At 45.9% G+C, this 14,744-nt stretch overlaps 1 protein-coding gene across 5 annotated transcripts in view; it reads left to right on the forward strand.

The window, feature by feature from the left end:
- PIGL (phosphatidylinositol glycan anchor biosynthesis class L) overlaps window positions 1-14,744 on the forward strand; it is an 82,467-nt gene that overhangs the window by 51,350 nt on the left and 16,373 nt on the right. For all 5 annotated transcript variants that reach the window (XR_003996974.1, XM_030536702.1, XM_030536703.1 and 2 more), the window contains exons 3-4: window positions 1,952-2,042; window positions 10,913-10,980. Coding sequence is in view for 4 of the 5 variants with exons in the window: in XM_030536702.1 (XP_030392562.1) it covers window positions 1,952-2,042; window positions 10,913-10,980 (159 nt within the window). In the remaining variant the exon portion in view is untranslated. The remainder of the gene's footprint in view (window positions 1-1,951; window positions 2,043-10,912; window positions 10,981-14,744) is intronic.

A 14,744-nucleotide genomic window follows, 5' to 3' on the forward strand; every position in this document is an offset into this window, starting at 1 on the left:
TGTGACTTTGGTGGGACCTGTAGTAGGACATCTACCTAGAACACATCACTGGACATGGGCAATACCAGGAGGGATGAGCTGGAGTGCCAATGAGAAGCGCAGTCGGGAAAGTAACTGAAATGCTTCCATGATGGATTGTATTTTCTAACAGATAACCTACTCTGCATTCTCAATTACTGAGGGACTATCTTCACTCATTGATGTATTTCCTTTCCACAACCAGCTCTATATAACTTTTCATGATGATGTACCCGAATATTTGGATGCTAATATCAAAACTGTGTTGTTAAATTTATTCACCTACATTTGGGTTCTTGCTGATTATGACTTTATCTTATGACTGTTAAAACAAACTTTGTATTTTTGGATACTCTACGCACTATACCCAGATGTACAGACACTCTTTTTTTAATCTGTGTATTATATCATTTAGCTTTAATACAAATTTTAAATCAGTGAGCTCATTTCTACATTAAAGATGAGACTCTAAAGTGTCTGATTTTATGCAGATTAGATTGAAGCCTTCAGGCTTCTGGCAACTCCCACAACCCATTAAGTCTAGGCTTCACCCCTGTGATGAAACTTGAGTACCTCATGTACTAGGGGGAATTGGCAAAAATGTTCCACTGTTGCTAAGACCAGTGCAGCTCCAAGGAGGGTAGCAAGATTGAGAATGCTCGTATAGAAAAGGCTACCCATGCTGCTGGTACTTCTAACTCCATATTATTTAAATCAGCGCTGAACAGGGCTAGACAGCACAGTAGTGCAAATGCTGGCAGCCCGTCTGTAGGGCTCCCCTTCTTGCCACTGCCCATGTTAGCAGCGGTGGGAAACTTTTGCCAAAAATCCCCTAGTGTAGACACAGTCTAAGAGCTTGACCTTGGAAATGCGCTGAGCTATGTCTGAGGAGACACTGTTCCATTGCTCTGATGCAGATGTTATCATCCCTGTTGTCCTGGGAACGAGCAAAGAGACAAGTGTACTGGGAAATGGGACTTCTACGCTCAGCAGCAAACAGCTGGGACCATTCTGAATCCAAACCATTGTGTCAGTGCAAAAAGGTTATGCATTCTCTTGGCTGCTAAGCTGCCTCAAGGCAATAATCAAACTGTTACCGGACAGGAAGAGAGAAAGAAGAGTTCCACAGATCCTCGTGGGTCTTCAGCAGCCTTAGGGAATATTATTGCTAATGATAAATTATTATAGGTATTATTAAAGTAGTGAACACCAATAGTGTGCTTGACACCTGGCAGTGCATAGTGACTGGGGATCATATTCTCTCAGTTACATCACTGTAAATATGGAATAATTCTGTTGACTTTAGTGGAGTGACTTCTGGATTTACGGCAGTGTTATTGAGACCAGTGTTTGGCCCATGATCTCTGCCCCAAGGAGCTCGCAACCTAAAATGCACAGATGGAATAGTTAGACACAGTGCAGGTGCAAAGCACACTAAGATAATGGGGTCAGAGCAGAATTTGATCCATTACTTTTAATATGTAATTCATCAGTAGATTTTATTGGAAAGGCTTTCTGGGTAAATTGTGTTTTAAGGAAGTATTTAAATAAAGAGAGGATGGATGTTTCCTTTCTGTGGAAAGGGTAAAAACTTTGATGGAATGGAGCAGAAAGCAGGAATCATTAAACAAATAGATGTTGATCAAAGAAAATAGGTGGTAGTGGTGAGAAATCTAATTTAAAAACAATAACAAGTTAAAATCTTAACAAAGTGGGAAAAATATTGACTGGACTGCTGTGCTTCCCTTCCAGCCCTACCAACATACATGTTACTTGTTAGACCTTGGAGAACTTTCAGTGCTTAGTTTGGATGGTTTTCTGTGGTTGATAAAATGATCTTGCTTCCAATCTCGGAGAAGCAAGATCTGTACTTCAGCATATTATGGATACTGCGGGGAGCCGTGAAGTGCCTGATCGTGTTTTTCATTTCCAGGGACCTTCCAGATGATCCAGCTGTTGAATGGGACACACATCTCCTCTCTACCTTTGTGCTAGAGCACATAGAAACCAACTACATCAACCTGGTAATATGCAACTTTCTAAAGCAAAGCGATTTTGCCCAAAACATTCCATGCCGTCACTACTCCAGATTGTTTGCTCCCTTTTTAAAAGGTTTATTTTTTGTAGAGTTTTGCTTAGAATTTTACTATTGGAGGCTCCTTGGGCCAGGTGGGAAGGGGAAAGGAGATGGTGTCTACTCTGTTTTGAATCAGGTTACATTACGATCTTTACCCATTGTTGTAATTCAGCCCTACAAGGCACCTTTATGTGGTCATTTTACTAATCTTCTCTAAGATGTCACCAGCCTTCACTGAAATTCATTGTCAAACTCAAAAACTCAGGGCAAAGCTCCTCTGAAACTGGTAAGTTTCACCATAAATGAGCACCAAGTTCATTAATTGTAGGGAGCCTGCAATGCAGCCCAAAATTAGGCTTGCTTCCTGTGATTTCAAGTTTACGTGTGAGCATTTGTGCAGCTTTGTGTCTACTCCTCTGTAGATTCCAGAAACTCTCACAAAACTCTTTTATAGGTAAAACAAAATCAGACCAACCCTCTGCCAAATACTTTAACACCTACAAAAAGACCAGAACAAATAAAACAGCCTTATTAAATAAAACGGGAAAGGATGACACTGTAGATTAATGGATGGATCTTTCACCTCCAGAGCCCTGGGCTCAATTCCTGACAGTTACACAAGTGAAATGAGCTTGGAGACGTCTTACCCTAGTCCAGGGGTGGGCAAACTTTTTGGCCCAAGGGTCACACTGGGGTTTCAAAACGGTATGGAGGGCCGGGTAGGGAAGGCTGTGCCTCCCTAAACAGCCTGGCCCCTGCCCCCATCCGCCCCCTCCCACTTCCCGCCCCCTGACTGCCTCCCTCAGAGCCCCTGACCCATCCAACCCCCCCTGCTCCTTGTCCTCTAACTTCCCCCTCCCGGGATCCCGTCCCTAACTACCCTCACCCCCTATCCAATCCTCCCTGCTCCCAGTCCCCTGACTGCTCTGACCGCTATCCACACCCTCGCCCCTTGACAGGCCTCCCGGGACCCCATGCCTATCCAGCCTCCCCGTTCCACATCCCCTGACCCCTATCCACACGCCAATCCCTGAGAGGCCCCCCAGGGCTCCCATGCTTATCCAACCCCCCCATCCCCTGACCACCCCCCAGAACCTCCACTCCATCCAACTGCCCCTTGCTCCCTGACTGCCTCCTGGGACCCCGGCCCCCTTACATAATGCTCAGTGCAGTATGTCTGGTAGCCGCGCCACCCGGACGGGAGCCAGACACGCTGCCGTGCTGCTCGGCAGGAGTGTGCAGCGCTGCCACCCAGAGCACTGCCCATGAGGTGGCATGGCTCTGGGGGAAGAGGGGCAGCCGGGGAGGAGTCGAGGGCTAGCCTCCCCATCCAGCAGCTCAAGACCGGGCAGGATGGTCCAGCTCGTGAGCCGTAGTTTGCCCATCTCTGCCCTAGTCACTAGTGGATGTTTGTTTACATCTTAAAACCACAATGTTTCACTAGTCTTCATCTATGAAAAACTCAGGATTGTCTGAGGGTCAGGGTTTGAGATATGTTGGCAGAGTTGTGTGTTGGGACTCAGGACTGGAATCCCAGGGGGATTGCTGGTCAGGACTCAAGTGCATTGCATGGTCTGTGTGAGAGCCCAGGACTGAAACAGTAGGATTTCTACAGAACAGGATTAAAGCACTATGTAGTGAGGAAACATGCACAAAACCCCTCTCTACTAAGCCTGGCTGTAGTCTGGCATGATAGTCCCTGTGTTGGGGCGGCTGCCCCACACAGTCAGGAGCAGAGTTAAGGCAGCCTTGGAGAGGCTGTGCAGCATCCAGCCAATCAGGAAAGGGTTTATTGAGAGAGGAGAGAAGGAGAAGGCTTGCTGGTGCAGCCCATATATAAAGGGCTTCTCCGCAGAGTAAGAGGCAGTCTCTCCCTGGAGGGAAAGGACTGTCATAGAATCACAGAATATCAGGGTTGGAAGGGACCTCAGGAGGTATCTAGTCCAACCCCTTGCTCCAAGCAGGACCAATCCCCAGCTAAATCATCCCAGCCAGGGCTTCGTCAATCCTGACCTTAAAAACCTCTAAGGAAGAAGATTCCACCACATCCTTAGGTAACGTGTTCCAGTGCTTCACCACCTTCCCAGTGAAAAAGTTTTTTCTAATATCCAACCTAAACCTCCCCCACTGCAACTTGCGACCATTACTCCTTGTTCTATCATCTGGTACCACTGAGAACAGTCTAGATCCATCCTCTTTGGAACCCCCTTTCAGATATTTGACAGCAGCTATCAAATCCCCCCTCATTCTTCAATTCTGCAAACTAAACAATCCCAGTTCCCTCAGCCTCTTCTCATAAGTCATGTGCTCCAGTCCCCTAATCATTTTTGTTGCCCTCCGCTGGACTCTTTCGAATTTTTCCACATCCTCCTTGTAGTGTGGGGCCCAAAACTGGACACAGTATCCAGATGAGGCCTCATCAATGCCGAATAGAGGGGAATTATACTGTAGTGCTGGGCAGGGTAGCAGAGCAATAGGGGAGCTCTTGGCTGACCATGGCCAGACTGAGGCCCTGAAGCAAGGGCAGGGAAGGTGCTGGGGCTATGGGGGAAATGGCCCAGGGAAAGTAGGCTGGGGGAATAGGAAGAGAGGCAGTAAGTGGCGGCCAGCTATAGGGTCCCTGGGCCAGGACCCAGAGTTGCAGGTGGGCCTGGGTTCCCCCCTTCCTTTATCCCTACTTGCCAATGAGGAGAGTGGCCTAAATCCAGACTGCAATTTGCCCCTGAAGCCAGGGGCTAGACTAGAGACTGCAGTTGGCGGCTAAGGGAAGTGGAAGAAGCTGAGGACCACCTGTCCCCCAAAAGGGAGGGAGACAGCAGGCTGGGGCTCAGACGGAAGGGTCCAGTCTCTCCCGAAGAGAACCCAGCAGTCTGGGAGTGACGTGGGTCCAGATGGTGGAGATGGTGGAGGAAGTGGAAGCAACGGCAAGTAGGACACCGCTAGTAAAAGGCACCCTAATGGTCCAAGAGAGCTAATTCCCAGCACAACCAGCAAGAGACGCCGTGGCAGTGGGTTGGCACTGTTACAGTCCTTCATGTTTCTTTAGCACCAAACTCACAAAACATTAAAAACAAACCCCACGGCAATATGCAAAACAACAAAGGAAAGCAGATACTGTGAATCAGAGTCACTCTGAGTCTTGTAACACAAGAACTGAAAGTTCTTTAACAAGAGACAGCTCATGCTTCCAATTCTGTATTGATTCCGAGGCTAATTATCCATGAAATTCAGTGCTGTGCACAGGGAAATCAGATGCAGCTTTCCTACAGTCATTCAGTGTATTTTGGCCCTGTGAATAGTCAGGAGTTTTAATATGATCTGAAAGTTCTTATCACAAGAGGACTTGCACTGCATGTTTTTTACTCTCTTGGGCAGCAGGGCAGACCCTTTGAAGTCCCAGTAGAAATCCTGAATCCAATAAAACTTCTCCTGAATAATGAGGAAGGGTTGGAGCTCTGTCTCAGAGGAAATTTAATGCAAGCTTTGTGTGGTGCAGAGGGCGTAGGAGGCTTAAGCCTTGCAGTTATATAGCGTGAGTTGAAAAATCACGTGCATTGTTTTCAAAGCATGAAACACGAACATCACAAGTGTCCTTCATGCTGTGCTGCTAGCATGGCATGTAGCCTTGTTAATGATGAAAGCAATGGATCCTGACTGTCTAGATCCATGGCTTTTGGGACCCACTGCATCCCTCTATCTGGACATGTTCAAACAGTTCACTGAACTGCTCTGAGCTTGGTCTGTGTAAATGGAGATGTGTTTCCCAGACAAATGAATCGTTGTCACTGCCACAGAGGGCCAGGAGCCGGTGGCATCAGATTTGCATATATATTTACATAATTTTAAGCCTCCAGAATAAATGCCCATGGCCTAGATAGTCGCTGGTTCTTGTAACTTCCCTAAATCAGGAGTAGGAATAGAGTTTCCCAACAATGAAAACAAGCGGTTGATTCGTTTCGTTGAGCACCTACAACTTGGGTGTCTTCTACTTTGTAAAACTCTGCGGTGTGGGCTACAGGTAGCTCTTGTCTGCACTTTGGGGGGGCGTTGCTTTCCAGAGACTAGGGCCCTGGACTTGATGGGCAAAAAGCGTTGGGTGTTTCAGTCACATTGTCTTGGCTGATGTACCTTAGCATGACTGAAAAGCCTGGTTGAGTTACAGGCTAACATGGCTTCACACATGTTAAGCTAACTCAGTCAACTTAACATGACTAAAAAACACACACCCTTTTTGCCCATTAAGACAGGCATCAGACCTTAGCCCAGCTCTTCTCCATAATCATTGCATAGAGAACAATATCTCGTATTTACAGAACTCCTGTGTCATTTGGCCATGGGGAAACATGCTAGAGTTCCAGCATGTCTGAAAGGAGGGATTGTGGGAGAGAGAGTCACACTATATTCTGTGTATTTCTGTGCTATTACATAGTTACTCATTTCCCCCAATTGCCCTGGAAGTCAGTGAGTAACTCAATCTCTTTGAGAGCTACAGGGACATGTGTCATCCTAGCTCAGCGTTAAATAGTGGAGACACAGAAATTAAAGGTTAGTCAACTCAAAGCCAAAACTAATTTAGAAACTTTGGAAATGATTTCCTGACTGCTGGATTTCTAAGCAAAAGCCAGTACTGCAGGAGAATCAGCCAAAGCCAGTCTGTCTCGATCTGGATTAGGAAGTACCTAGTGTATGTACCGCACGTTACGTTACATGGTTTTGCTTGGGCCTCAGACAACCTCTAGATGATGCAATGTCTGCTAGTCAGAGTCTCGGGGAATAGTGTTATCGGAGGCTTGGTGAGGAGCTAGCATTCAGATTGTGTTGGGGCAGAGCTAGAGCTGGGGTTCAAAGGAACCAGAATCTTATGAGTTGCTCTTCATTTGGGACTGGTGGAAATCTCTCAACTTCAACTGCTCTAGAAAGATTCCCATAATCTTGGGCCACGTCCAAACCGGCCAAGCCCCTTCTGGTTTTGGAATTCAACCTGGAATACAAACTCTGGACGTTGGGTTCAGATCCGGGGTTTGGAATCAGAATCCCACCAGCTCCTGAAATTCAAGAGACTCAAATTTGATATTCTAGTGTAGAAAGGACTTTATATCGCTTTGCAGGACACTGGGAACATAATGCAGCATGCACAGTTTGCTGTACAAGAATGCACCTCTTGCAAGAATCTATGCCATCCCTGCTTTCTCCCACCTTTCTTTGTGCTGTAGTTTTATCAGGTGTGTTTGAGGCAGGCGAGAGAATGAAAGGTCCTGTGGGCTTTCCTAAAGAGCTGGCACTCACTCAGACATCTGCAGCTCCAGTGCAGCCAGCACTGCGACGCAGACTGTGGTTTGATTTTTGCCCAATAGCCCATTATATTAAATTATAGTTTCTCTTGTTTAATAGGATGTGGGAGGGGGCCAAAGTGCTCTCCAAATCCAGCTGGATGTCTTCCAAAAACTTGCCCCACAAAGGGCCAAAGAGGTGACAGCCTGGAGTGTAATTTCTAATGACCTTTCCAGGCCCGTAAAAATTATATGTGGAGGAAATGGGGCTATAAAAGCAGGTTGCTTCTACAGTGTTTTCTTGCATGACCCACTTCCTAGAAAAGAACAGAGAATCTGCTCCACAGAAAGGAAACATCTATTCCGTCGGTCTCCTTGAGTAAAGGTGAGCTGCATTTTTAAATATTAGACGGTGCCAGCAACAGTCAGGAGACCCACAACTTCTAATGTTGTTCTTTTCCAGTGTGCATGATTTGCAGAGGAAGCTCAGACTCTAGAGCTCTTAGCTCTTCTGCTGGTAATTGAGCAGATTTCCTCTGTGCTCCCCACCCGCTCTGGAAGGGATTTCTCATTCCTTGTTTATGTTGGCTGCATTGCTGGCTTCCACCAGTGAAAGTTCCGTCTCCTAGATACCAAAGTCATCCAGAAAAAGAAAACACATCAGCACCAACAGCAATGGCTCCCTTTTCAGAGCAGACGTAGAGAAGGAAACCCCCAAAGATTCCACTGAACAAATTTCCATGTCAAGAATATTTCCTATCCCAGCCTCCTGATCGCAGAAATAGTCAAGCCTGTGTTCCAGCCCAGGCAGAATCAAGATGTGCAGGTTGTCCTATCTTATCCTGATTGCTTGCTTGCTTTCATCATCAGCAGGTTTGGGTTATGTTTTTAAACCAAACACGTAACTGGTGCACTGTATGGAATGAGCAAAAGTTCCTCTTTGAAAGTTATCTCCAGCATGTGAGAGACAAACTGGAAAGTCAGATTATAAAATAAATTCCCAGGGGCCAGGAGAATGCATTTAAATGTGATTGCTGCATGCTTCCAGAATGCTAGCAGTAATTAATACAGCAGCCAGACTATATGAAATCAGTGGCCTGTGTGATAGACCCTAAACACTAGACATGTCAGTCACAGCTGCATCTCAGCAGTGAATGACGTGATACCTGTGAATACAGGGCTAACATTTCAAAGGTAATCACCTAAATTATGCAGGTAAAATGTACACCCATATGTGTTTCTCCTACAAGACAGGTCACTGGATGAGTACAGTGGATAATTGCACACACATCTGCATGCTTGTAGGCACAGTAGATTCACATGCAAATGACCATGGGCAGCATCATTTGAAAATCACCCCCATTCAGATACTATCCCAATTTAAGCTATTTGTTACTGTAATTATGTATGATAGACAGAGATTCTTATCTCGCCTCCATCCCCCCAGGATCTGAGCCCCTTCCAGTAGCTATGTGTACACTCACAGCTTTTAACGACCTTAGGCCATTCCATAGCCTAAGTAAGGTGACTAACGGTTGGCATGGGTGGTTTATTCTCTCAACCTCTCCACAGAGGAAGATGAGTGGTGCAGTGAAGTATGGTTTGATTTGGTAGGTTTTTTTAAAGTACAAGCTGCTCTGTGTGTCTGTCAATATGTCCTGTCCTAGGGCCACGTTCTCCCACTCTTACTAATGTGGGGTAGCACCTTGCTACTCCGATTAAAATCATCGGGACTAATTGTGACATAAGAAATGTACGACTCAGTGTGAAGGTGAATTGAGACTGTTAGTTCTTTGGGGCAAGGACAGGGTCTTATCTCTGGTGTATAGAGCTCCATGTGAATTCATTGCACTGCCTGATGTTTTACAGTAACTCTGCCAGCTCCCTGCCTTAGGGCCTGATCATGTGACATAATGTAGGCGCTGAAATCTGAGCGGATCAGGCAAGCTCAGTACCTTACAGAACCATGCCTTCCGTGGGAACAGCCTCTCAAACAGATACCAAAGTACAGGAAAAGGGGAAGCACTCTGTTGTGCAAATTGACTCGGTGTGAAAGAGATATCAAGGAAACAACTCTTAATGTCTGGTAAAAACCAGTGGGGCTCCCACCAAACATAGTTTAAAGAGTCAAATAATGATCCAGTTAATTCTTCTGCTGGGTAGCCAAACTCACTGCACCAAATTACAGCTGCTGAGCAAAATGAAAAGTATAACTGGGGACTCTCAGAGGGTGGAGAGTATTTACAAAAGGCTTGTTCACTGCCTGTGTTTTCTGGATCTGTCTTAGGGTCTGTCTTCACTACCAATGGTAAAGTGCTGCCGCGGCAGCGCTTTAATGTGGCTGTGTTGTTGCAGCACCAGCACTGGAAAAGTAGCTCACGAGGGGAGTAGCTTGCGGCATCACGAGGGGAGTAGCTACCAGCGCTGGGAGCCTCCCAACGCCGGTGCACTGTCTACACTGCCACTTTACAGCGCTGAAACTTGCACTGCTCAGGGGGGTGTTTTTTCACATCTCTGAGCGAGAAAGTGTAATCTGTCTTCGACTGTTGTTCACAAAGCACCTTCTGTGTTTGAAAGGGATGCCTTTGCTGCTCTTCCTGTTGGGTGGGTGGAGCAACGGGTTGCAAAGCAGGTGGGGAGACTGTTTGATCTTCCCTCAACCTTTTACCCAGTGCTTTGGGCGTTGCCTGTGAAACTGATTTGGAGAAAGGAACAGTTGTGAGTAAGCAAGGCAGTGGCATTTCCTCCCAGTACTGAAGGGACAGAACAGGCTGGGCAAGGAAGGAGACACTAGGGAGGTGTTGATTTCTTTGCAGTCCACACTACCTTTGAATAATGAAATAAAACCTTTCCCGGTGCAGACAAATAATCTATTGTTCCAGCCTGACCAAGAGCCTGCCTTAGTCAAACCCAGGACACTGTTAGCTGGTTGGTTAAAATAATGTATTCCAGTAACAGGCTGTTTTTTCACAGTGTGATCCTGAAGTGCATTCCCATTACAGGCAAAAAAGTGATTTATGGAGCCTGCTGTTCCTGCCTGCATTATAATGTCATGATCTAGGGCCTAGCAAAGCGCAGTCTTGCCCTGTAGTTCACATGCACCCCAGTAATCTGTCAACTCCAGGAGAAAGTGGCTTTTATAGTAGATTCTCCTGGATCCAGTAACCAGGAGTTTATAAGAGAGAATTTCTTCAGAGTAACTGTAAGGTCTGATTATTATTAGTAACATGCGTATCCTGATTCTCAGGAAGTGACGCTTCTCATCTTTCTGTCGAGGCTTTTATCCTTCTCTCAGCACCAGGGTGTCTGAATTATTATTATTTTATTGTGTGTATGATTTGTATTACTGCAGCACCTCAGAGCCCTAGTCATGGACCAGAATTCCATTGTGCTCATTGCTTTACAAACACAGGACTCACTGAAGACTTCTGGCCGGGACAATGCTGAGTTACACAAATGCCCAACCCCCTAGAATGTAGTTACAACCTTTTACTGCACACTCTGCTCCTCCGCTAAATAACTGTGTTCTGTGGGGTTTTTTTTGCAGCTGATAACCTTTGATGCGGGAGGAGTGAGCGGCCACGCTAACCACATCGCCCTTTACACGGCTCTAAGGTACAATGTGCCGTACAGTCTGTCGCACGCCTTGCCAAAATGCTATTTGAAACCGAGTGCATGTGGTGCCTGTGCAAGTGAAATATTCATACTAGAGCCAAGGACTGCATGGACTCCACCGATTCACCTCAATCCCGAAATGCAGCACCCTCTGCTATTCCAGTTGTGGGAACTGCCCAAAACTCTGCCAATGCACTTGTGACCTGTGCACCCCATCTGTTCTACTTCTGTACTCTCCCCGTGTTTCTCTGCTCATGCCCTTCATTGTGGGCTTACAAGCCCCTACTCTGCTGATCCTGTTCTGGGCCCCTTCGTAGCTACACTTTCTGACGCCTAGCTTTGTGTTATGAATGCACTTTCACCAAAATGTAATGCACAACTCACATCCCTTGTGCACTGATGGATTATGAAAAATGTTTGAATGGAAGAGACTCTGGCCTCTGAACTCCATCCCCTGCCATCTAGCAGACGTGTATCTCTTTAACATCAGCGAGGCAGCCATGTTATCCTGTGTCCACAAAAACAACGAGGAGTCCGGTGGCACCTTAAAGACTAACAGATGTATTTGGGCATAAGCTTTTGTGGGTAAAAAGAAGTGGGTTTTTTACCCTCAAAAGCTTATGCCCAAATAAATAAATCTGTTAGTCTTTAAGGTGCCACCAGACTCCTGGCTGTTTTTGTTCTCTTTAATATGTGTCTTCTCCCCAAAGACAGAGTCACTCTCTGCTCTCATTCATTTAATCCAGCAGCTCCACAGCTACTGAGGGGTTAAGTTTTATTTTTAGTGGCTGCTGCTTCTTTCATTTTTTGTGGGGGGCAGCCTGTCTCACAGAGGAACTAGAGCATGACCACATCACTCATGGGTTCTGTGCCCTGATAAAGTTCTCACACATACAGCTTTCAGACAGCTGCAGCGCATGTGTGGTGACCTTTCACACACACTGATGTTCCTGCCTGCCACTACCCCCCATATGATTGTATGGGGAAAAAAGCAGGAAAGAGATCAAATTAACTCTCTTCCCTTCCTGTCTCCGTGTCAGCTAGTACCACGTATGGTACTTTCATTGAACTAACACAATTAGTCTTTCAAACCGTGTCTTGCAGGGTCCCCCCACCACTCTTGTAGATGGAAAAGGTAAATTGGGGTGCTATTCCAATTAATTAAATGATTTTGCACCCCGTTTGACCCTGTTACTTCTGCCCCATGCCCTCCAAAGGCAGGGGTGGAGTGGGCTGCATGACCAACCCCAAGATTCTCTCATACACCAGTCTCCCAACATACAGCTTTTGTGGCTGGTCCAGTTGCTGCTATTGCATATGTGTCCAAGCCCCAGATTTGTGGATAGCTATACAGTTTCAGGACTTGTGGGGAGGATTTGTTTTTTCAGCAAGAAATAAAAAAGCATACATTAGCGTTTTGCTTGAAATCTTCCTGTGGCGATTTTGAATGCAGCCCCAAACCAACAGAAAAGTAACTTTTTTTTTACAGATTTCTTTTCACATAAGAATGAAGTGATGGATACAGTCCCTGTAATGGGCCCCACCCCACCATCTTCCAGTGCCAGTGCTTTGGGATTCTTTGGAAGGAAGCCCTGGGAGAGTCCTCTCTTCTCCCCAGCATGCTTAAAGCTCCCATGTCCCAGGAACCCGCACTCTCGCCAAGAGGGGCTGGATGTTTCCCATGTCTCTGTCAGAAGAGGTGGCTCCAGAAACAAACCATGGTTCCTCCCCTGTTTGCAAAGCTACATGCCCTAATGGCCCAGTGATTAAGCCACCTGCCTTATCCAAGTTTTTGCCTTTTAAATGTGTAAGTATACAAGAGTCTGCTACTGAGAAGTGTTAGTTTGACAGTGCTGGAGGCTGAAATCATTCCACAGAACAGGCATGGTGTGGACAGCAGCAGTGCAAGTTATCCCATCCGGCCCCCTGCACCAGCCTCTAAAGGATGTGAGGTTGAAGCTTCATCACCCATTCAGTCTGGGGAGACTGACAAGAACACAGCCTGTTGTAGGGGCAGGGGTGACATCTGTGGCTGATAAGACTCACCAGACTCATTTTACGTCCATCAGATGGCACTGATTGGCTTAGTTTTATAGCATGATTTCTAACATAAGAACATAAGAATGGCCATACTGGGTCAGACCAAAGGTCCATCTAGCCCAGTATCTGTCTACCGACGGTGGCCAGTGCCAGGTGCCCCAGAGGGAGTGAAGCTAACAGGCAATGATCAAGTGATCTCTCTCCTGCCATCCATCTCCATCCTCTGACAAACAGAGGCTAGGGACACCATTCCTTACCCATCCTGGCTTATAGCCATTTATGGACTTAACCACTAGGAATTTATCCAGTTCTCTTTTAAACGCTGGTATAGTCCCAGCCTTCACAACCTCCTCAGGCAAGGAGTTCCACAAGTTGACTGTGCGCTGTGTGAAGAAGAAGAACTTCCTTTTATTTGTTTTAAACCTGCTGCCCATTAATTTCATTTGGTGCCCCTAGTTCTTGTATTATGGGAATAAGTAAATAACTTTTCCTTATCCACTTTCTCCACATCACTCATGATTTTATATACCTCTATCATATCCCCCCCTTAGTCTCCTCTTTTCCAAGCTGAAGAGTCCTAGCCTCTTTAATCTTTCCTCATATGGGACCCTCTCCAAATCTCTAATCATTTTAGTTGCCCTTTTCTGAACCTTTTCAAGTGCCACTGTATTCTGTGGCTAACTGGTGGCCACAGAGCACTTGTAGGTGGTCCATGAATAGCTGGCTAGTCACATAACAATGGTTACTCCTGAGAGAGACAGAGCAGTGGAAAGGAGAGACAAAATGAAGAACAAAAGGAGAGAATGTGACTATTTTATTACACTGAAGCCAGCTAACAATACATTTATGCTGTCCTCATACACTGCCTCCTCCTCATAAGCTACTGCCACAGTCGCCACAAGATGCTTAGGATCGGAAATGAGAGGTGGCTCCATCCCATCATGAACAAGAGGGGAGGTGACCATGAGACAAGCCTCTTTTAAAATGAAGTTATTTAGCCTGTAAGCAGTTCATGGCATGCACTGTCTACTATTCTGCTGTACAGTGCCTAGTACATTGGGTTCTCGGTTGGTCCCTACACACTAGGAGGATTAACATGATTACTGATGAGATGCATGTGAGGGACAAGTTTGAGAACCTGTGTTTTAGAAGTCGATGATTAGAAGCACTTTTGTTTTATAAAGATGGGGTTTTACACTGATGTCATGGATGGCATCAAGGTGATTTTGGTTTGTATGAGTCACAGGGCATTTCCATTTTAAACAGACCCTTCTGCCTAGTGAATGTGTGTTTTGTTGGCTTAAGATAAAATGGAACGTTCTGTACTGGGGTTTGCACACCCACTTCCTCCAGTGAAATCCATCTCTTCCCATTTAGAATATGAAAGAACAATCCCTTCGCTGCTAAGACCAGAGCAAACTGAGTGGAAAATAGGAGTTGCTATATTTATACACTGTGCATTATGTTGTTATAGCAACTGCATCCATAAAACTTATATCAACGATGCCACGTAGAAAGCTACATCAAGGTATCATTAGTTGAGCAATTATTGTCAATTCCATTCGGAAAAACGATCTAACTCCTCCAGTTTGCATCCAAATGGCTGTAAACTCAGCGGTGGGTTCTAAATGAAGCCCCGTGGAGATGGAATTTGGGAGCTTAGTGTTTTATCATTTATGAGCTGATAATGATGCTGTTTGAGTGTCATTGATGCTTTGTTATGG

The sequence above is a fragment of the Gopherus evgoodei genome, chromosome 17 (assembly GCF_007399415.2).
Source record: "Gopherus evgoodei ecotype Sinaloan lineage chromosome 17, rGopEvg1_v1.p, whole genome shotgun sequence".
Taxonomy (NCBI): Eukaryota; Metazoa; Chordata; order Testudines; family Testudinidae; genus Gopherus; species Gopherus evgoodei.